The sequence below is a fragment of the Microcaecilia unicolor genome, chromosome 1 (assembly GCF_901765095.1).
Source record: "Microcaecilia unicolor chromosome 1, aMicUni1.1, whole genome shotgun sequence".
Classification (NCBI taxonomy): Eukaryota; Metazoa; Chordata; class Amphibia; order Gymnophiona; family Siphonopidae; genus Microcaecilia; species Microcaecilia unicolor.
In genome coordinates, this window is record NC_044031.1 from 366,076,771 (window position 1) to 366,100,500 (window position 23,730).

At 46.2% G+C, this 23,730-nt stretch overlaps 1 protein-coding gene across 2 annotated transcripts in view; it reads right to left on the reverse strand.

The window, feature by feature from the left end:
* The window catches only part of LOC115474405 (uncharacterized protein DDB_G0271670-like), a 655,547-nt gene that overhangs the window by 155,487 nt on the left and 476,330 nt on the right, over window positions 1-23,730 (reverse strand). For both annotated transcript variants that reach the window (XM_030209864.1, XM_030209856.1), the window contains exon 14: window positions 20,965-21,018. In XM_030209864.1, coding sequence (XP_030065724.1) covers window positions 20,965-21,018 — 54 coding nt within the window. The remainder of the gene's footprint in view (window positions 1-20,964; window positions 21,019-23,730) is intronic.

The window sequence follows — 23,730 nt, forward strand, 5'->3', positions numbered from 1 at the left end:
AAGACGCGATTGTGCCTGATAGAAGAAAAAAGGCACAAAAATAAGGGAATAACCCGAGCGCGCGGCCTAGTCGAAAAAGAAAGAAAACTTTTAAAAGGGAAGAAAACTAAACAGAACTACGGCACCCTTTCTTTTTTTTTTTAACACGAGTGATAAATAAAGAAAAATTAGATGAAAAATACGAAACTCAAAGACTCCTGGGTCTGAGAGGAGCGTAGAAAAAAAAAAACTACTGCACCTCAACGCGGAGAAAAGGAAAAATGACGAGGCGTAATCACACGACGGGCGGGAAATCAGCCCATGCATGCGCAAGACTCTGGCAAAACACTGTTTTAATTTTGCTTACAAAATGCCGATTCCTGGGCCGACATGGACGTCGACCCACTTGTGAGAACAAGCAAACTGCTTGTCCTCTGAGAAAGGGATATTTCATAAATGGGCATTGCAAGGAATATTCTATGTAGCAGATTATTGCAGGAATATGGCACTTTGACGTCTTTCCACATCCTAATGAGGAGTATACTGTCACATCCATTGAATATATTTCCTTATTTAAAGGTGGCACATTACGCCAAGTCTATCATGCCGAGATGTTCCCGAGGGGTATACATACTATTGAAACAATTTTTCCGACCAGTGAATCAAGCCTGAATTTCGGTTGCCAATCTACATAAGGCTTTACTGCAACTTATTCCGGGCAAAGACTTTACAGTGTTGGTACATAGATGGCATTTGGATTATATATATACTAGTAAATAAGGCCCGTTTCTGACACAAATGAAACGGGCGCTAGCAAGGTTTTCCTCGGAGTGTGTATGTTTGAGAGAGTGTGTGTGAGAGTGACTTAGTCAGAGAGACAGATTGAATGTGTGTGGCTGCAAGTGTGTCTGTTAGAGAGTGTGTGTGTGAGATTGACAGTGTGTTTGAGTGGGTATGTGAGCGAGAGCGTATGAGAGTGATAGAGTGTTTGACAGTGACTGTGTGACACATAGAGAGTGAATGTGATCGAGTGTGAGACATAGCGTGTGTTGTAGACAGTGTTAGAGAATGAGAGAGACAATGAGTGTGTGAGAGAGAGAGAGAGAGAGAGAGTGTGTGTGAGAGAGAGAGAGTGTGTGTGAGAGAGAGAGAGTGTGACGGAGATACATCCCCCCTCCCTATGTTTGCTGGAAGGACCCCCACCGTCTGCGTCTGCCACTGTATTGTCGCAGGACCACTCATCTGTCTGGTCAGTCTCCCCCCCCTCCTTTCAGGTCTCCCTGCAGCCCTTCTCTCAGGGCTGTGGGTCGCCCCTCCCCCTTCACCTGTGCTGTCAGGACCCCCTCCTCCGCCTCCATCTGTGGTCTGTGTACCTGTTCTGGCCCTCATCCTCCCCCTCCTTGTGCCTGAACTGTTGCTTAGCCTGTGGCAACAGTGGAGAGAGCTGTGCAGGACCTCCTCTTCCAACCCCCTTGTCATGTTTGTAGAGAAAGAAAAGAGGGAAAAAGAGGAAATGTGGCAAAATGTTTGTAAAAAGGAAGAGGGGCACTGCAGGCAGCGACCAGCTGTCAGCTGTGCAAGTGTAAACAAAACAAAACAAAAAAGGAGTTTTGTGCTGCCTGTTCAGTCCCAGCTCGTATTCGCTGCTTGAAAGGACAGGAGGGGAGGGTGCACAGCAGGAGCTGACTTACTTTGCCAGATGCGAAGCAACAGCTCCCGCCCTCATTAAACAAAACAAAAAGGAGTTTTGTGCTGCCTGTTCAGTCCCAGCTCCTATTCGCTGCTTGAAAGGACAGGAGGGGAGGGTGCACAGCAGGAGCTGACTTACTTTGGCAGATGCGAAGCAACAGCTGTTGCCCTTGTTAGTTCCACATTCTGCTGCCAATGCCACCGGAGAAAACAGAGGGAGGAGAAACGGGTGCAGAACTCCTCCAGCACATGTGCACAGCAAGGCGAGTGATGCTCCTGGCTCCTCCCGAGTGACCCCTTCGCCTCTGACGCTCCTCCCTTCTTCTATTTGACTTCCTTCTGATAGGTCCCTCATTCGGTGTGACGCTCCTCCCTTTTCCTGTTTCAGTTCCCTTTGATAGGTCAGAGCGGTGCAGCTGTGACGCTCCTCCCTTCTATGATAGGTCAGGGCAGGGCAGAGATGTACTCTGATAGGTCAGGGCGGGGCAGAGATGTAGTGTGCTTAAAAATGGTTACAGAGCTTCAAACATACGAACTGTTGAAGCCTCAGTGTACTTTAGAACGTTGAGGGTGCTTTTTATGTGCAGATGGGGCGTGGCCTAGGGAGCAGATGGGCGTGGCTGAGTACTGAGGGTGAGTAGTCCCAATAGCCTAGCCTACCAGGAGGACAGGAGTTCACTGCCACAGATGGAGTGAGCTTCAGAACTCTGAGGGGGGATTTTATTTATATAGATAGTGCTACTTATAGGGAATGTCAATTTTGGATTATTACTAGATCCTATTTTTCACCACGGCAGGCATGTTATACTAGATGAGATGTTAAACAGTGTACTAAGTGTGGGGGTCCTACAGCTACAATAGCTCATGCCCTGTGGTTTTGTCCAGCTATCCAAAGATATTGGTCTCAACTGATTAGCTATTGGGAGCATTCATTACATAAACGAATTGTCGCCACGCCAGTGAGTATTTTATTTGGTCAGGTGGGTCAGGATGCTACGCTTTTATAGAAAGATCGCATATTTATTTACAAGGCAGCTGTAGTGGGGAAGAAATTCATCCTTCAGTATTGGACTCAAGATACTGCTCCTAGTTTTTGGGCTTGGAAGAATGCATTTCACAATCTATTACTTATGGAAGCAAGGGATGCAGGGCTGACCCCGAAACGAAAGAAAAAATTTTGGTCCATTTGTGAACCATATGTTATGGCACTGTCTCCAAGAGTGCGCAATCTTCTTATGAACCAGCTCTCTCTGTAGTATTTCAGAAGGGTGAGGATAGGCCCCTGCTGAAATTTTCAATAATTAATAGCAATGTTGTGATCCTAAGCTGTGGAAGAAAGGAAGCTGCTTACTGTGTCTAGCAAGGCACCTATAAACTCCAGTGGCTGTGCAGGGCTTAAATGAGACTTGGGATAATTTATGACAAGCCCTAGGAATTGGAACACCCGAATGGTTACGTGCAACAATTTCTTGCTCCTCAAGAAGTGCACTTTGCCAGTCAATCTTCAAAGTAGAGAAAAACCATACACACCCAGTTTGTGAAGATATGGTGATTCAATCACTAGGCATTTCGTGAAGCCACAACCATGAATCTCAGATACTTCCTACGACTTGGATGTATTTGTCTGTGGGTATATATATCCTTTAAGTCAAGAGAACATAGCCATTCATCGTTCTGGAGAAGAGGAGGAATTATGAAGTTTAGATAAATCATCCTCAACTTTAATTTGGTGAGAAATTTGTTCAGAGCCCTTAAGTTTAAGATGAGGGATAATCCTGCTTTTTTTTGTGATCAGGAAATACTTGAAATAATATCCCTGTCTTCTTTCCCCTAGTGGAATGGATTGGACTGTAAAGACCTGCAAGAGGGAACAGACTTCCTTTGTACCATTTTCTGATACTGTCAGCTTGATCTGGATGCTCGGGGGGGGGGGGGGGGGGGGGGGGGGGAGGGGGGGGGGGAGGGGGAGGCAGGCAAGGGTTAGTATTTTATGCTGAATACGGTAAGAAACTGGAAGCCAATTATGTTTGAATACAAGGGAGGGGGGGAACAGACAAAACGAGTAGCGTGAGCCAAAATTCTAACATCCATATTCTGAACAGACTGCAATCTTTTAAGGAGGGAAGAATTAATACCTGCATATGTGAAGTTGCAATAATCCAACAAAACACTTGAAAGGCACTTCACATCTGCACCATCAATAACACAGACAGCAAGCAGATCCAATAACGTTATTAAAACTTGATGTGGTCCACGTTTCACTCACTCAAGGGCTGCCTCAGGGGTACAATTCAATTAGAAGAATATAAAGCAACTCATACTCCTGGGTACAACTGTGGCTGAACCCTGCAGCATAGCAATTGCAGCAGATTACCACAAGTCTAGCTATTCTTATTATACCAAACAAGTCTCATCTTAGAACTCAGCATGTACCCATTGTTCCTATGAAAGTCAGCAATGCAAATACTCTAGAACAGAAAGACACCTCCAGCTGAGAAAACGGAACAAGCTAGATTGTTACAGATTCCCACATGTTAACAGAATCCATCATCTCAGTGAACATAAATTCAGACTGTCAACTAGTAAAGAATAAGAAACCATAAATTAGAAATATGCAGACAAAAACTAAACTTGAATTTGGAAAACCTAAGAAACCAGACCATGGAACACTGAAGAAAGAGAAACAGAAATGCATTTCCTCCAACATAGAATAAAATATAAGAAATGGGAAAATTAGGTTCTTACCTTGGTAATTTTCTTTCCTTTAGTCATAGCAGATATAGCCATTACGTATGGGTTGTGTCCATCAACCAGCAGGGGGAAATAGAGAGCACTCAATTTTTCACAGTGCCTCATGGCCAGCCAGCTCCACTTCCTCTTCAGTATTTGAAGCTTCCAAAGCAGTATGGCAAACCGCAATGGGAATAACATGAACTTTCCTCACAGCGAACGATGGCCCCTTAACAAGGGCATGAACTCAAAAGGAGGGAATGAACACATCCTCCTGGAGGGAATAAACTCGTCCTCCTTATTGTATAACTGGAGGGGATACACGCAACCTCCTGGAGGGAATAAACCCATCCTCCAAAACATAAACTGGAGGGAATGGACTCATCCTCCTATAAGTGAACATGAATCCAGAAGACTGTTTTCCAACTTTCTCCCAAGGAAGGAACTTCAGAAAACAAGAACAGAACCTGAAACAGATTCACAGCATACAGACAATCATACAGGGAGGACTCATGGCTTCATCTGCTATGACTAAAGGAAAGAAAATTACCAAGGTAATAACCTAATTTTCCCTTCCTTGTCATCAAGCAGATGAAGCCATTACGTATGGGATGTAACAAAGCAATCCCTATATAGGGTGGGAACAGGTCACACCACGCGCTAGCACTTGTGCTCCAAAACGCGCATCCCTCCTAGCAGCCACATCCAGCCTGTAATGTCGGGCAAAAGAGAGCTTAGAAGCCCATGTTGCTGCACTGCATATCTCTTGACGAGAGAGTGCTCCAGTTTCAGCCACAGAGGAAGAAATCGCTCTGGTAGAATGCGCCTTAAAGGCTACAGGCGGAGACCGGCCGGCAAGCAGATAAGCTGAAAAGATAGTTTCTTTCAGCCAGCGGGCAATAGTGGCTTTAGACGCTGGAGACCCTCTGCGAGGACCTGATAGCAAAACAAACAGATGATCATAGATCCTGAAAGAGATAGTAACTCGCAGATACTGCAGCAGAGTCCTGCGCATATCCAACAGGTGCAACTGCCCAAACTCCTCCTTATCAAAGGAGGGCAAGAAAATAGGCTGGTTTAGGTGAAACGCTGAAACCACCTTAGGCATGAAGGAAGGCACAGTCCGAACCGTGACCCCGGACTCTGAGAATTGCAGAAATGGGTCTCTACAGGACAGCGCCTGGAGCTCTGACACCCGTCTCGCCAAAGTAATGGCCACAAGAAAAACAGCCTTCAGTGTCAAATCTTTCTCCAATGCTCGCCGAAGCGGCTCAAAAGGAGAAGTCTGCAGGGCCTTCAAAACTAGCCCCAGGTTCCAAGCTGGACAGGGTGCTCGCACAGAATGCCGGAGCCGAAGCACCCCACTAAGAAACCGTGCCACATCTGGATGAGCAGCTAAAGACACGCCTTCAACCTTACCACTTGCTCCCGCAGGGAATTATATGCCAAGCCTATTTGTACACCATCCTGCAAAAAGTCCAGAATCGGCGAGACAGGAGCCCGCATGGGTGTGATCGCTTTTGAAGCACACCAAGACTCAAACTGGCGCCAAATCCTGGCATAAGCCACGGAAGTGGAACGCTTGCGGGCCTGCAGGAGAGTGGAAATGACTGTGTTTGAATAGCCTGTGTCCCTCAATTGCGCCCTCTCAATCGCCATGCCATAAGACCAAAGCGGCAGGCGTCCTCCATGGCTAACGGGCCCTGTGACAACAGGTTCGGTACCAGAGGTAAAGGAAGGGGAGCCTCCACTAGCATCTGTCGGAGGTCCGCATACCAAGGCCTCCTGGGCCAATCCGGGGCAAAGAGGACCACTTCTCCTGGGTGCAGCCGAATCCACAGGAGCACGCGCCATATCAAGGGCCACGGAGGAAACACATATAGTAGGCCCGGAGGCCAGGGCTGAGTCAAGGCATCCAACCCTGCCGAGCGAGGATCTCTCCGTCTGCTGAAAAAGCACGGGACTTTGGCATTTGAACTTGTTGCCATAAGATCCATCATGGGCTTGCCCCATTTCTGCAGGAATACTTCGTCAGCTAGTTCCCATTCTGCTAGATCGATCTGATGCCTGCTTAGATAATCGGTTTGCACGTTGCTCTGACCTGCAATGTGAGCTGCCGACAGAAACTGAAGATGCAGCTCGGCCCAGTGGCAAATCTGTTCGGCCTGCGCGGCCAGTGCTCTGCACTGAGTGCCACCTTGTCGATTTATGTAGGCCACTGCTGTCATGTTGTCCGACATCACTCTGACAGCCAATCCTTCCAGGGTCACCTTGAAAGGCCAGAAGCGCCTGAAACACCGCTTTCAACTCCAGGCGGTTGATGGACCACTCCGACTCCTCGGGTGTCCATAGACTCTGGGCATGCTTCCCCTTGCAATGTGCGCCCCAGCCCTTCAGGCTGGCATCTGTCACTACTAGACACCAATCGGGAACCGCCAGCGGCATTCCTCGCCGCAGCATGCTGTCTGAGAGCCACCACTCCATGCTGAGTCGGGCAGTAGGGAGCCAAGAAAGTCTGCAATGATAATCCTGAGAAACTGGAGACCATCTTAGAAGTAGGGAATACTGTAGAGGTCCTCAGGTGCGCTCTCGCCCAGGGCACCACTTCCAATGTGGCTGTCATCGATCCCAGCAGCTGGACAATGTCCCAAGCTCGCGGGTGGGGCATCCTCAGGAGCAGTCGGACCTGATTCTGAAGCTTGCACCGCCTTAGCTCGGGTAGGTATACATAGCCCGAGTCTGTGTCGAACCTGGCCCCCAAATATTCTAGAGATTGCGAGGGGGTCAGGTGACCTTTGGCCATATTGATGACCCAGCCTAGAGACTGAAGTACTGAGACCACTCTGGCTGTAGCTTGATAGCTCTCTTACACAGTCTGCTCTGATGAGCCAGTCGTCTAGGTACGGGTGAACCCTGATACCGTCTCGCCTGAGCAAAGCAGCTACTACCACCATTACCTTCGAAAAGGTTTGGGGAGCTGTGGCGAGGCCAAAAGGCAAGGCCCGGAACTGGAAATGTTTTCCCAACACCGCAAACCTCAGAAACTTCTGGTGCGGGGGCCAAATTGGTATGTGCAAGTAAGCTTCTTTCAGGTCTAGAGATGTGAGAAACTCTCCTGGCTGTACCGCAGCAATGACGGAGCACAGGGTTTCCATGTGGAAATGCCGCACTCTCAGGGACTTGTTTAATTCTTTTAAGTCCAGAATAGGGCAAAAAGACCCACCTTTTCGCGGCACCACAAATTAGATGGAGTATCGGCCGTAGCCGTGTTCGGCGGGAGGTACCGGGGACACGGCCCCTAACTGAATCAGACCTTGCAAAGTCTCCTCTACCGCCGCCCGTTTGGCGGCAGAACCGCATCGGGACTCCACAAACACGTCTCTTACAGGGGCGTTGAATTCTATTCTGTAGCCATCTCTGATCAGGTCCAGAACCCACTGATCTGAGGAAATATTGGCCCACTCCTCGGCAAAGAGGGAAAGACGTCCACCGATGACAAGAATTGAGGAGGGGGCCGGCGCACCATCATTGAGAGGGTCGCCCCTGAACTCCAGGCCTAGAGCCGGTGGCTGCGGAACGCTTGTCCGAGCGAAAGCAGTTCCTCTGCTGAAAAACGGGCACGAGAAGTGAACCCAGCAGAACGCCCCGGGCGGTACCTTCTAGCTTCACGGAAGCGAGGTCTATAAGAGGAGTGGACCGCCTGGCCCTTGGAGGAAGGCCTCGGCTTACCTTCGGGCAAGCGCTGGGGTTTAGGATCTCCCAGGCCTTTAACAATTTTTTTTCCAACTCCTCACCAAATAGGAGAAGGTCTTGAAAGGGCAACTTCACCAACCTTTGCTTAGAGGCCATGTCCGCTGCCCAATGTCGTAGCCAAATAAGACGGCGAGCCGCCACTGCTACTGCCATTTGTTTAGCCGAAGCTCTGACAATATCATAAAGGCCATCAGCCAAAAAGGACAAGGCCGAGTCCAGCCGCGGAGCCACATCCGAGAAGGGCTCCGCTCCATCTCCGGGCTGTTCCACTGCCTGTTGCAACCATGCCAGGCAGGCTCTAGCAGCATAACAACTGCATGCAGACGCCTGAACAGTAAGACCTGCAATTTCAAAGGACCGTTTAAGTGCTGCTTCCAGCCTACGGTCTTGTATATCCTTCAGGGCAACTCCTCCTTCCATAGGGAGGGTAGTTCTCTTTGTCACCGCAGTGACTAGGGCATCTATTTTAGGCATTGCAAAGCGAGCCAAATGCTCCTCACGCAGAGGGTATAATTGCCCCATAGCCCTGGAAACTTTCAAAGGTCCCTCGGGGTCAGCCCACTGAGCGGAAATAAGCTTGTGGATGGAGTCATGCAAAGGAAAGGCTCGAGCAGGCTTTTTGGTACTAGCCATCCTAGGATTCACAGAGGAGGCCGTGCCACTGTCAGGCTCTTCAATAGAAAGGACCTTTAGGGCATCTGAAATAAGCACTGGCGGCTCATCACGGTGGAAAATCCTCACCGCGGAGGGATCATCCAGATCCTGTGGTAATTCTGCACCTGACTCTGGCTCCTCAGACCACGAAGGCCTGCCAGAACTCTCTGAATCCTCACAGCCCGACCACGGGGGGGGGGGGGGGGGGGGGGGGGGGAGGAGGTGCACCACTATCTGAAGGGGAATTAGCCCTTCTACGCTTTTCTTTATGCCAATTCATGGAAAATAGCCTCAGCGGGCAGTCCTAGGCCAGAATCCACCGGAGGGGGGGGGGGGGGACAATAGAAGGGGCCTCAGACGACCCTTGAGGGAGAGCTCTTTTCAGCATGTATACTTTATGCAATAACAACACAAAATCAGGGGAGAAAAACTCGCCCTGGGCACCCAGATCCCGTCCGGGGCTAGCCGCTCCCTGAATAGCCTCAATTTGAGGTCCCCCCCCCCCCCCCCGGGCTCAGGGCTCTCCATCTCTACTGAGGCCGCGCCATGCGGAGAATTCAAAATGGCGTCCGCTGCCAGCTCTGAGCGGGAAGAATCATCGCTCGCCATGCTCGGGCTGGCTCTTACACCTGTACAGCACGATTTACAGAGCCCCGCTGCTGATTTGCGCTTGCCACACTGGGAACAGCGCTTTACATTCTCTGCAGTCATCGCCGAAAACAGCGGGAAAATTCAAAATGGCGGTTTCACGCCAAAAACGCCCCAATCGCGGGCCCACCCCGGAGGAGTTAGAAAACACTCTTACCTCACCGGACTGAGTATCACAGCTCCGGTCCCATAGAAGAATCAAAGGAAAACCTCTGTTCCATTTTTTTTTTTTTTTTAACGCTGTGAGGAAAGCAGAGGTAATAAGAACTCCGGAGGCTCAGATGAGTGGGAAAGGCAGGGAAAGGCGAACCAATGTGCCTGCATCCACTGAGTGGGAAAGGACAGGAAAAAGCAAGCTAATATGTCCACATCCACGGGGGCATGGGTAAGGCAGGGAAAGGGCTAACCTATGTGCCTTCAAAGTGAAGCTGCTATAGCCTCTAACACCCCGGCTAACAACTGGCAAGCCAGGAGTCACCCCCAGGCAGATTTTTGATGGAGCTCAAAGAAGCTGCAGCCACCCTGCTTGGGGAGATAGAGAATACTGAAGAGGCAGTGGAGCTGACTGGCCATGAGGCACTGTGAAAATTTGAGTGCTCTCTATCTCTCCCTGCTGGTTGATGGACACAACCCATACGTAATGGCTTCATCTGCTTGATGACAAGGAAGCACATTTTCCAAACCTACACATTTCACACTCTAAAAATTGAAAATAATTTTTGTACCTTTGCTGTCTGACCATTTTGTTTCTCCAGTTGGGTTTCATCTTGGTCTTTCTATCATTTCCTTTGACTGACTTTCTCTTAAGTCCTTTTCCAGGATCTCACTTCCATTTTCTGTTTCTTAACTATCTTCTTCCCTTCCTCCCGTAAACCTATCTCTGACATTGATTTTTTAAATTTCTTTTTCTCTATATCTCTCACCTATCTTGTGATCTACCTATAGTTAAGATTTTATTCGTCTTCTTCCTACCTTTCACTTATATACCAGCTCTCCCACACATACCTCTCTAGTCCTTCATTCCCAAGCTTCCTATTCCCTGTCTTTCATTCACTTTCCAGTTCCTCATTTCCATCCTCTGTACTCATTCCTGCTTCAGCCTCATCTACCGCTGCCTCCTATCTCTTCACCAACCCTTGTGCCTTCCCTGCCACTCCTGCCTTTCCACCTCCAGTCCCTTTCTTATCTTTACCTCCTTATTCCCCTCACTCCTCTTTACCTTGGGGGGGGGGGGGTCTTGAATTTCTCCCTCATTCTGGGTTTCAGATTTCTTCCTCACCCCACTGGGTCTACTATTCCCCCCCTCGTCTCCTCCACCCCCATGGTCCAGTATCCCCCCTCTTTCCCCCATCATGGCCCAATATCTCTCCCTCAAACCATTTTCTCCTCTTCCATATTACCTCAAATCTTGGTCCCTGCTTCAGTTCCTCCAATGCAGCTACCATAGTGCTAGCAACAAAAGGACTAGGTTAAGGAGCCAAAGAGCCTTTGTGTTCTGATGCCCCCACAATAGCAGGAAGTGTGCATCACAGGGGACAGGGCTGGCAGAGCCTTGCAGAGTGCCTGAACCCCAAGGCTCCCTGGCCCCTTAACTGGCCCTTTTGTTGCTAGCACTGTGGCAGCTGCGCTGGAGGAGCTGCAACAGAGACCAAAGTTTGAGAGGAATGTGGAAGAGGGGGAAGTTGCCTGGACCAAGTAGGCAGGAGAGAGGACCTTGTTGCCACCCCTACGCAAAAGAGATTTTTATTTATAAAGACTCAAGTCCTGGTGCAACCATCTGCAAGACCACCTCCTCATCGGATTTGAGAGCCTACCTAAGAAATACAGTGCCCTTACCTTATGAACCAGAAGAAGAACAGACTACAAAGAATCCAAGCAAAAAAAAACCCCAAAACAAACAAAAAAAACTTTGGTATCCAAAAGAAGTAAAGAAAAATGAGTTCTCGCCTCCAGTCAATGAGAGAACAACATCTCATCCTGGATCATTAGCACCAACATCTAAAGAAGCACACCTAAGCGTGTACACACTTTTCAATTCATCTGAAGAAAATAAAAATTCAAACATTTCATTGATGGAAGTGTATATCAAATGGGGACAACAAACCTCTCTAATTATCACAGCATGAGATCTCAGTACTGTCTGAAGGACTTTCATTTGCCCTTTCAATAAATTATTTTAAAAAATGTATAGCCCACACTATCTTATTATTCTAGGTGGGTTACAAAGTAACATACGATGAGGCATATTTTTAAAGTCTAAGTGTTTGAAGATGAGCCCCATAGTAAGAACTGCACACATAAAACAAGTTAAAATAAGAATACTGAAACATAAAACTAGATTAAATGCAACTAAAGTAGATCAAGATTATTATTTTAGGAAACTCCACCTAAAAACACATTTCCACAATTGATACAGTTTTAAAGAAAAGAATATGTATTTCACCCAACAAGATGGGCCAACAATTTAGACAACTACATAGAGTGATTCATATGCAGAAAAGCTCAAAGTAGAGCTGGCTCAGCATCCAGCTCTACTGCAAAATTAGCACTCCCTAAATAACATGGCATGCTATACGCAATGAACATGCAAATTACTGTCATGTTAAAATCACAACAGTAATCTGCAGCTGACTGCTAAATGTCACTTTTCCTGTCAGTGTCTGGGTGGTGACTGGCTCAGGCAGTGACAGGAAGGCTAACATTTGAACCCCGACATGCCATGGGCCAAAAGCAGGCCATCTGAATTTTGAATCCCCCCCACCCAAACCAATGCCTGCCAAATTGTCCCCCTAGCCTATCTCCCACCCAAATCCCTGGAAAAGAAAAACTCCCTGGTGTCTAGTAGCAACCTTCCCTCCCTCTCACCTCCTGACTCTACTTCAAAATTGGCTTTTACAAAATGTCCCTGGTGTTTGGTGGGTCTGCTCATTCCCTAGACCCTCACCCAGGCTCCCCCAAATCCCATATATTACATGAGGCAGGAGAAATGCCCACTTGCTCCTGCCTTGGGTGCCACTATCTTCAAAAATGGCGGAGCCTAGCTCTACACAATGCATCCTGAGATACAATGGGCAGACAATCTGCCATATAAGGGAAAAATTCCCTTATATGGCAGACAGAGCAGGCACTAGATCACCAGGGATGTTTAATGTTGGAGAGCAGGTTTGGAGGGAAGCTGGACTACTAGACTACTGGGATTTTTTTTTAAATTTAGGGCACTGGTGTCAAGTTGTGGGGGGGGGGGGGGGGGGAGAGGGAGAGGGTGAAACACAATGTTCCAGCAAACAAAAGAAAATTCTGTACAACCTCTCTTCATTACAAAGAGCTGCCTTAAATACCCTATAGAATAATCAAAACATTATCATCAAGCCTGCAAACAAAGGTTGCTCTGTAAATGGCACAGATTGCTCTCGAACAGTACATACCATAGGAAACTGATTGAGGAACCCACACAGGATTAAACAAAACACCTAAAAATCTTATCAAGATATTTCAAAAGCAAGTACAGTCACATCTAAGATATCCATAAACCTGGAAACCCTACCACATCAATCATATCTGGTATTGGCACACTCAGAGCAAATTTCACATGTTTTTCACATTTCAACTTTGATATGCTGCTAAATCAATAGTATACCTAAGTAAGTTACAGCTAAAAATGCTAACAGTAAAGAACAGAAAATAAAGTTAAAACAAAAGGAGGCTTAGGTTATAATAGTAAATACTAACAAATTCTTACAATAATAGTAATAATAACAAAGCATATTAGGTGGGTCTGTAAAACATTTGTACAAGACAAGACATGTCGCTGATACCCAAAATCAACAAAAAACAATCTGGGAAAGCTTGGACAAAATGATAGAGAATTTAAAACAGGTATGAAAATCTGTGTGAAGTCTCTAAATGAATATCAAGGGGTAAACAATTCCAAAGGTTTGAGGCTACCACGTTATATAAAGAAGATATAACCAGGAGCTTTTGTTGAAAGGAGTGAAGAATACAAGCTGGTAACTTTTAATAGTGGAGATGGAAGAAGAAGGTCCACCATCCCTACACCTCCTTGCTCCTCAAAAGGGTTGACTCCTTTAGAAGTTTGTCCCTGCCGCCAAAAGGTAATCATTTAGCCTTGACGCTAACAGCCCCAGTATTTAACCTGAAACCTAGACAGGGTGTGCCCTGTCCTCCAGCAGATGCTGAGGGCTAGACTCCTTCAGATCCATAATTAACTTCTAAGTCCTTACAGAACAAAAAAGATGAGTCTGACACCATATCTGTGGACCAATTCCACAGCTACAACCAGTGCTGGGTCACTAGTATCACAGCAATGGAGCGAGCTAAAATCCTAATAAGGTTATAAAGGATATCTACCAAAAAGGCTCCACCTGACTCAACCCTCATCGCCCTGAAAAAAGCTAGGGGCTGCTGAACCCGGTGCACAAGGGCTCTCGTCACATAACTGCTCACATTGTCACTTGGACTCCTAAAGTGGAGGAAACAAAAAGCCCACATAAGCAGCTGCTCCACTTTCCTGTTGTGTGTCTCCTTCAATGGGGAAGGTGGTCTTTGCTGTTACTGTGGATAGCAAGATGCTTACCTTAGGAAGAGCCAAGAGCTTGTCCAAGTTCTCCCAAAGCAGGGAATATAGCCTGCCCATGAACTTAATAACCTTAAGCATCATATCAGGGGCTTCCTACTCTGTAACAACATCTGGAAGAGGGCCCTGTGGAGATGAAAATATATATATTTTTTGGGGGGTGGAGGAACTTTAGGATCCTCTCCAAGATTGGGTCTATAGGGAATACAGCCTCCTGCTATAATATAAACAGTGTATTACAGTCCTTAACTTGACCATGTGGTGCTGGCTTATGTCGTCACATGGATGCTCTGTGCTAAAAGACTTGTGCCCTGCCTTGCATCTGATAAAGATAATGGCTGGACCGTGAGGAATTGTCTATCCGGCGACTCATCTGACTCACTTTGAAGGTATGTACGTAGATAATCTTGAACAAGGACTATTGTTCTTGCAGCCCCAGACTCCTTGGTGCCCCAAGTATTGGGGAGATATCCGATGAAAACATAAGAGACATTTTTGTAGTTAGGCCTAGCCACAACAAAAAGGCACAGGCCTATTACCTATCATGATGATATCATGAAGTGAAGGACATTGTATATAAGAAATTATATAAAAAAAATGAATCCACAGAGACAAAGGAACATATATACAACCAGAACAACTGCTATACAGCAGCTACTGCACAGATGATGACAAATACAACATCAATAGATCATCAGTGAGAGCACTACCTCCTGCATCATCAGCCCTGTTGTTCCAGATATCACTCAAGAGATGACTACCAAGAGACTAAGGCTGCGTAAGTTTAAGTTCTGTGATCACTACTGCAGCTGGGTTTACTGTTAGCTTTTGCCAATAGGGAACGCATGTTGACATCATCTGACTCTCAGATCCCTCAATCAAAACTGATTGATCGTGCCCAGTTACAGAGAACACCAGAGCATCCGTATTTTCTATATAAGGGCCTCATCTATAGAATTAATTACCTCCTTGACTGCGATTACAAACATCCCCTATCCAATTCAAAATTGACCTTAAAACATCTTTCAATAATGCATTTTGCTAATCCCATATATGTACTGTGTGTCCGGGCAGGTTCCCCTGGAAAATAGCGGAGCTTACCTTCTGTTTCCACCCTTCTCTCTTTCCTATCAAAATTGGCGTTCTGCCCCCTTCGCCACACTGTCTGTCTTGTCTGAAACTTTATTTCTACTTTGATCTTTATTAGATTGTAAGCTGCCTAGATGGTATGTCCATAAGGCAGGGTAGTAAATATTAATAAACTTAAAAGTTGAACTTCTGTACATTTTATTATCCTAGGAGATAGTGTTAGGGACTTATAAATCTGTCCTAGAAACTCTTACTTCTGTTTAAACTTTATATTTGCACTTCATCTTTGTTGCTGTACTGAATAAACCTGCTTTCTATATACTTTGGCAATCCATGGTTCTTATCAGTAGATAACGATTTTGGGATCTTGGGACCTGTGTGTCAGATTTTTATGTTTATTATACTCTTGATATACCGTCTTTCAAAATCCATCAAAGTGGTTTCCAACCAAAAATATCAATGAAGAAACAGAAAGGAACTACAATTCAAGTCAGGATAGAAAAGCAGTCATTAACAGAGAAAGCTAGAGAAGAAGAAACAAGATGTCTTAAAGGTACAATGGAAAGGGAGTACAGGGTCGCAGCTAAGACTACCACCAGTGGCACCACCTATTGTCCCGATTGGTCACCATATACCAATACAAACCAATAAGATTTAAGGGTAGCTTTAAACTTTCAAAAGGTCTGTTCCACAGAAAGAGCTAGGGGGGAGGGAGTTCCTAACAGAAGGAGCTATCCAGAAGAATGATGATCGAAGAGATTGCGTTTGTGAGGAGAGTAAAGATGGGATGGACAATTGGTAGGCAGTCATCGACTGAAGGGTCCTTGTAGGAGTACAGGGGACAATCAATGATGAAAGATATGAAGGGACTCCAGAGTGTAGGATTTTATAGGTCATGGTGAATATCATATGCTTCCTAGACTTACTGTGGTTAGTGCAGCGGACTTCGATCCTGGGGAACTGGGTTTGAGTCCCACTGCAGCTCCTTGTGACTCTGGGCAAGTCATTTAACCCTCCATTGCACCAGGTACAAAATAAGTACCTATATATAATATGTATAAAATATGTATTAACTGTAAACTTCTTTTAATGTAGTTGCAAAAACCACAGAAAGGTGGTATATCAAGTCTTAGCATGGATTCTACAACCATGATTTGCTGCGCCTACAAGGGTAGAGGAGTACTGGTTTGGGCAAAAGAAGGCTGTGAGGGGCATTTTCGACAGAACGTCTAAAAGTTGCATTCTGAGACTCAAAAATTAAAGGAAGGAATATGAAGAAGCTGATAAGGATATGCCAGAATTGTTTAACTACTTAAACTAAAGGTGAACAAAGCAATGGGGCTGGATGGCATGCATCCAAGTTTAATGAAGGAACTTAGTACTAAGTTCTAGCAGCTACCCTGGCTGATCTTTTCAATACTTCTCTAGAGTCAGGAGTGGTACCAGAAGACTATAGAAGGGTAGATGTGGTCCCTTCTCCATAAATTCAGAAGTAAAGAGGAGGCTGAGAATACAGGCTAGTTAGTCTAACCTCTGTGCTAAGTAAATCAAAGGAAACGCTTCTGAAACAGAGATTAGTGAGGTTTCTGGAATCCAATGGATTGCAGGACCCGAGATAGCATGTTCAATAGAACAGGTCTTGCTAGACAAATCAGAGAGTTGGATCAAGGGAGAGCACTACATGTGGTGTACTTAGATCTTAACAGTGCCTTTGACATGATTCCACAGACATGATTTATGTTTCAACAATTTTATTGGTAACAGCAAAATTAAACATATAATAGGCATAAAATGCAAAAGTGGCAAACACCACTGTCTAATGAAACTGAATATGAACAAGACAATAATGCTATTATCCAAGTTTTTTAACAGTTTTCTCCCCGCCCTACCCCCTTCCCTACCCCACCCCACCCTTACAGATTGATCAGGTTCAACTATATATATTAATGACTATTACAACACATACCAAGAAAATCCAGTATGAACAAGAACCAGCCCCTTAACCATGAGCTCCCCGGTCTCATACCCCAAAGTATTATCAATCATATTAATAGGTCCACCTCCCCTTCCCCCTTTCAGATCACCCCACCCCACTTCCACTCCTGTGACCATATTAATAACATGTCCCTAACCCCATCCCTCCCCTAGTATTCACCCTATAGAACACCCTTCCCCCCTTCTACCAACCCATCTTAGTAACCCATTATAATTCCCCAATTCCTACACCAGTGAGTGACTCTGCAAGACAAAGCCTACCATTGTCAGCCATTTATAGGTTATTAAATAGAAGGCTACGACCCTGTGGACTCAGTATTTGCAAATAAGGATTCCAAAGCTTCAAAAAAAATTTGTTTACGTTTATGGGAGCCTCTAGCCTCCCAGCTGGCCAGCATATGAACCTGATTTCGCCAGTGCCAAAATGCTGGAGGGTCGGAAGGCGTCCAACATTGCAAAATTACTTTTTTGGTTACCAAGCTAAACTTACGGCATAAGAGAGTACTATATCTAATTAGGGGCCGAAATGCGCCCGGCTAATCCAATAATAGTTGTTCCACTGTCCCTTGGATGTTGCGGGCCAATATGTAAGATAAAAAGCCCCAGATCCGACCCCAAAAAGTTTTTATTTTAGGACACTGCAAAATAGCATGAAAATAAGTTTGTCTCTGTTGGTTATATTTAGGGCAGTTCAACTCCCCCTTATTCACCATGTGTACAAGGTGCGCTTTAGTCCAATAAGCACGGAGTATTACCCGATATCCACATTCCCTTAGCCTCGCCTCTGTGGAAAGCTAGAAAATTCCCCTTAACGTAGAAGCGACATCCCAGTCCCCCAATGACACCCCCAAATCCTCCTCCCATCTAGCTTTCAACCACGAAAAGTCTTTGTCTTGAATCCCCTTGATCAGGGCCTGATGGAGACCCGAAACAGACAGGTCTCGGATCTCGACCTCATGAAAAAACTCCCGGACCTTTCCCCCCAAGTGCATCCCCAACTTCATCTCATCCAAGGATGAGACATAATGCTCGAGTTGCACATAAGCAAATTGATTACCCCAGTGCTGCCCCACTCGGTCCTGTAACCTCTCATAAGGGATCAACCCTCCCTCCCCCCTTCCAATACATATTCCAGAAGCAAAATACCTCGTCTTTCCCACTCAACGAATATCGGATTATCCATGCCTGGGTGAAAAGACACGTTACCCCTGATAGTGAGTTGATCAGACATTGAGGGATTAGTTCCCAGTCTTCCAGCCAGGAGACGCCACATCTCTTGCAATGGCCTTAGTAATAAACTCCTTTTCAAGTGAGCGGGCGTTTGTGATATCGACAAGTGTAGCCAAGAAAAAAAAAGTGTAAGGAGCGTAATATAGCCCCTCTAAATCTGTTGGTGGATAAATCTGTGTCTGACCAAATCAGTCTCCCAAGTGTCGTAATAAGCATGCCCGATTATATTATTACAAATTGGGTAGACCTATGCCCTCCCTCCTCCAGTCATCCATCATAACTGACAAACGTATCTTCGTTTTTTTCTTTGCTCAGCAAAAGCCACTGAATAACCAATATAGGCCTCAAATCCTTCTTTGCAATCCGAAGTGGGATTGACTGGAGAACATATAACCAGCATGGAAACTGAACCATCTTCAGCAGATTTACCCGACCCAACAGGGATAAGGGAAGATCCCTCCCCTCCTCCAACTGTCGTTTGGTACTTTCCATAAGAATCCCACTATCAAGCCGGTACAGGGATGCAACATCCATTGCTAAACGAATGCCTAGATATTGAAAAGAATCCACCGCCCATCTTAATGGAAAAACCCCTCCCCAATCTTTTTGAAGCTGCGATGAGGATGGCAGAGACTCTGATTTATCGAAGTTAAGGCGAAACCCAGCATAATCCTCATATTCTCGGAACACTTCTATTAAAGCTGTAAGGGATTCCCTCAGACTCGCCAAATGCACCAAAAGGTCATCTGCAAACGCCGCCACTTTAAAATGAAAAGAACCTTTTGAAAACCCCTAACCTCTGGATTCGCCATAATATCCCTAATGAGGGGATCTAGCGTCAACACAAAAAGTAACGGCAACGATGGACACCCCTGCCGAGTCCCCCTGAGTACCGGAAAAGCCTGCGATTCTTGTCCATTCACCAGCACTTGTGCCCTGGGCACAGAGTACAACGCTTTAATGACTGAAAGGAAGCATCCCGTAAACCCATAAGCGTGCAGAGAGGCGAAGATAAAATCCCAATGCACCCTGTCAAAAGCTTTTTCTGGGTCAAAACTTATAAGTAGGGATTGCAGATCTCTCTGTTGTCTATATTCCAGAGTAGTAAGTATTGTCCGAATATTTTTTGCCACTGATCGGCCTTGCACAAAGCCCACCTGCGCCTCATGAACAATTCTAGGCAGAACTCGTGCCAGACGATTGGCCATTATTTTTGCCAGTAATTTAGCTTCGTAATTTAGCAGCAAGATTGGGTGGTAAGACTCAGGAATTGTAGGATCCCAGCCTGGCTTAGGCAAAACAATAATATGGGCTATGTCCAATGATGATGACATGGCCTCCACCTCCACTGAAAAGGCCAGTAAGGGGAGGCACCACCTCTCCTCCCATTAGCTTATAAAATTCCGCATGAAATCTGCCTGGCCCGGGGGCTTTCATCATGGGGCTACATGTAATAGCTAATGCTACTTTATCCTCTTGTATGGGCTCATTCAAATACTCTCTGTCAACTAGGCCTATGGAAGGCAAGGTCAAACTTTCCATATACATGGCTCCTGGATAAGAGAATTTAATGTTACCTGTTAGATAAGAATTTGTTGGCGTTGTTCCCTTGATGGGCAGGCTGCCTAACCTTACAAATTGGTTTGCACTAGGGAGAGTGGATTTTTTTGCTATGACCCTCTCTTGTGGAATCAGTTATCGTCGGGAATTTGGGAGGAACGATCCTATAAAACAAGTCACAGTGAAATTGAAAACTTTTTTTTCTAAATTTTTACGATTGGTTACCTGATTGTGCCCTTAAGTGATTGCATTCGGGGGAGGGGGGCAGCCAGCCTGTATTTGAGGCGAGGTAGAAGTTTGTTAGCATTGTCTTGGATGGTGTTTTCTGAGTTCTTTCCTCTTTAAATTGGCACTTTTTCCTATCTGATTTTTATTGTAAACCACTCTGACCTGTCTGACAAAATGGATAGTAAATCAAGTATTTTAAACTATTAAAATCTGTGTTCAAGGTGGTACTTTGGTGAGTGTCCAGCTGGACAATTAACCCAATACCAAGAAACGCTGGCTGACTGTTGGCAGGAAATCAATGTAATACCAATGGTAGAGGGTACCCTTGCTTGCTTGCTGACCCTGGCAGGTGCCCAGGAATACGATATTGCATAAGTCTGCCTAGTTATAATTGGCCTGGTGACAGTCAATTGTTATCTAGCTGTTCATGACAAGCAACTGATCCTAGGCCTAGGGATATTTCTTGGCTTGGGATAAGGTTTTCATCAAGTTCATTTACAAATGTGTGTTTACTGCGTGCTTTTTTTTTTTTTTTTTAAAGGAAGAACCAATTGTACTCTGAACTCTGTACTCTGAAATATTGCTAAAAAACAGATGGTATGCTTTTCCTTTAACAATTTGGCCAGGTATAAGGCAGAAGCCATCATCTGAGGAAAGAAAACAAAAGTCTATGATGCTAGTCAACCAGATTGTCTGAAGATTCTCTACATCGCATTGGGCAATCTCTTCGAGATCAAGATAGTGGTATGTAGGCACAGATTGGAAAAAAATATCTTATACAACCCACTCTGTTAAAAGAACAATGGTACACATACCAAATACTTGAGAGCTTTTGATTGTCTGTTTATACGGTCTGAAAGGGACACAATCTGTAAAAGAAAAACAAAAGGTTTTAGCTAAGACTCTCACATTACTGTAAAATAACAGTTTTGCAATTTCAAATTTTTAATTCTAGCAAATCCCATGTAGGGGCAATTATATAAATGATTTAAATATGTATAATGGTATTTCACACGCTCAAATATATGCTTATAAAATTGTAAGCTATTTTATAAAGGCACATAAGCCACCTTTATAAAAATACATGGCTTGACAGCTTAAGAGTCCTATTACAAAATTACACTTATGGGGATTAATTTTTATAGGTTTACATAAGAATATAATAGCCATACTGGGTCAGACCAATGGTCCATCTAGTCCTGTATCCTGTATCCAACAGTGGCCAATCCAGGTGACAAGTATGTGGCAGAAACCCAAATAGTAACAACATTCCCCCAGGGCAAGCAATGGCTTACCCATATCTGTCTCAATAGCAGACTATGGACTTTTCCTTCAGGAACTTGCCAAACCTTTATTAAACCCAGACACAGCGAATGCTACATACCTGTAGAAGGTATTCTCCGAGGACAGCAGGCTGATTATTCTCACTGATGGGTGACGTCCACGGCAGCCCCTCCAATCAGAAACTTGACTAGCAAAGGCCTTTGCTAGTCCTCGTGCGCCGATGCGCACCGCGCATGCGCGGCCGTCTTCCCGCCCGAACCGGCTCGTGTTCGTCAGTCCCATATGTAGCAAGACAAAACAAGGGAAGACACAACTCCAAAGGGGAGGCGGGCGGGTTTGTGAGAACAATCAGCCTGCTGTCCTCGGAGAATACCTTCTACAGGTATGTAGCATTCGCTTTCTCCGAGGACAAGCAGGCTGCTTGTTCTCACTGATGGGGTATCCCTAGCCCCCAGGCTCACTCAAAACAACAACCATGGTCAATTGGGCCTCGCAACGGCGAGGACATAACTGAGATTGACCTAACAATTTATCCAACTAACTGAGAGTGTAACCTGGAACAGAATAAAAAAGGGGCCTGGGGGGGGGTGGAGTTGGATTCTAAACCCCGAACAGATTCTGAAGCACTGACTGCCCGAACCGACTGTCGCGTCGGGTATCCTGCTGCAGGCAGTAATGAGATGTGAATGTGTGGACAGATGACCACGTCGCAGCTTTGCAGATCTCTTCAATAGTGGCTGACTTCAAGTGGGCCACTGACGCAGCCATGGCTCTAACATTATGAGCCGTGACATGACCCTCAAGAGCCAGCCCAGCCTGGGCGTAAGTGAAGGAAATGCAATCTGCTAGCCAATTGGATATGGTGCGTTTCCCCACAGCCACTCCCCTCCTGTTGGGATCAAAAGAAACAAACAATTGGGCGGACTGTCTGTTGGGCTGTGTCCGCTCCAGATAGAAGGCCAATGCTCTTTTGCAGTCCAATGTGTGCAGCTGACGTTCAGCAGGGCAGGAATGAGGACGGGGAAAGAATGTTGGCAAGACAATTGACTGGTTCGGATGGAACTCCGACACAACCTTTGGCAAGAACTTAGGGTGAGTGCGGAGGACTACTCTGTTATGATGAAATTTGGTGTAAGGGGCCTGGGCTACCAGGGTCTGAAGCTCACTGACTCTACGAGCTGAAGTAACTGCCACCAAGAAAATGACCTTCCAGGTCAAGTACTTCAGATGGCAGGAGTTCAGTGGCTCAAAAGGAGGTTTCATCAGCTGGGTGAGAACGACATTGAGATCCCATGACACTGTAGGAGGCTTGACGGGGGGCTTTGACAAAAGCAAACCTCTCATGAAGCGAACAACTAAAGGCTGTCCTGAGATCGGCTTACCTTCCACACGGTAATGGTATGCACTGATTGCACTAAGGTGAACCCTTACAGAGTTGGTCTTGAGACCGGACTCAGACAAGTGCAGAAGGTAGTCAAGCAGGGTCTGTGTAGGACAAGAGTGAGGATCTAGGGCCTTGCTGTCACACCAGACGGCAAACCTCTTCCATAGAAAGAAGTAACTTCTCTTAGTGGAATCTTTCCTGGAAGCAAGCAAGATGCGGGAGACACCCTCTGACAGACCCAAAGAGGCAAAGTCTACGCTCTCAACATCCAGGCCGAGAGAGCCAGAGACTGGAGGTTGGGATGCAGAAGCGCCCCTTCGTCCTGTGTGATGAGGGTCGGAAAACACTCCAATCTCCACGGTTCTTCGGAGGACAACGCCAGAAGAAGAGGGAACCAGATCTGACGCGGCCAAAAAGGAGCAATCAGAATCATGGTGCCTCGGTCTTGCTTGAGGTTCAACAAAGTCTTCCCCACCAGAGGTATGGGAGGATAAGCATAAAGCAGACCTTCCCCCAAGTCCAGGAGGAAGGCATCCAATGCCAGTCTGCCGTGGGCCTGAAGCCTGGAACAGAACTGAGGGACTTTGTGGTTGGCTCGAGATGCAAAGAGATCTACCAAGGGGGTGCCCCACACCTGGAAGATCTGGCGCACTACTCGGGAATTGAGCGACCACTCGTGAGGTTGCATAATCCTGCTCAACCTGTCGGCCAGACTGTTGTTTACGCCTGCCAGATATGTGGCTTGGAGCACAATGCCGTGACGGCGAGCCCAGAGCCACATGCTGACGGCTTCCTGACACAGGGGGCGAGATCCGGTGCCCCCCTGCTTGTTGATGTAATACATGGCAACCTGGTTGTCTGTCTGAATTTGGATAATTTGGTGGGACAGCCGATCTCTGAAAGCCTTCAGAGC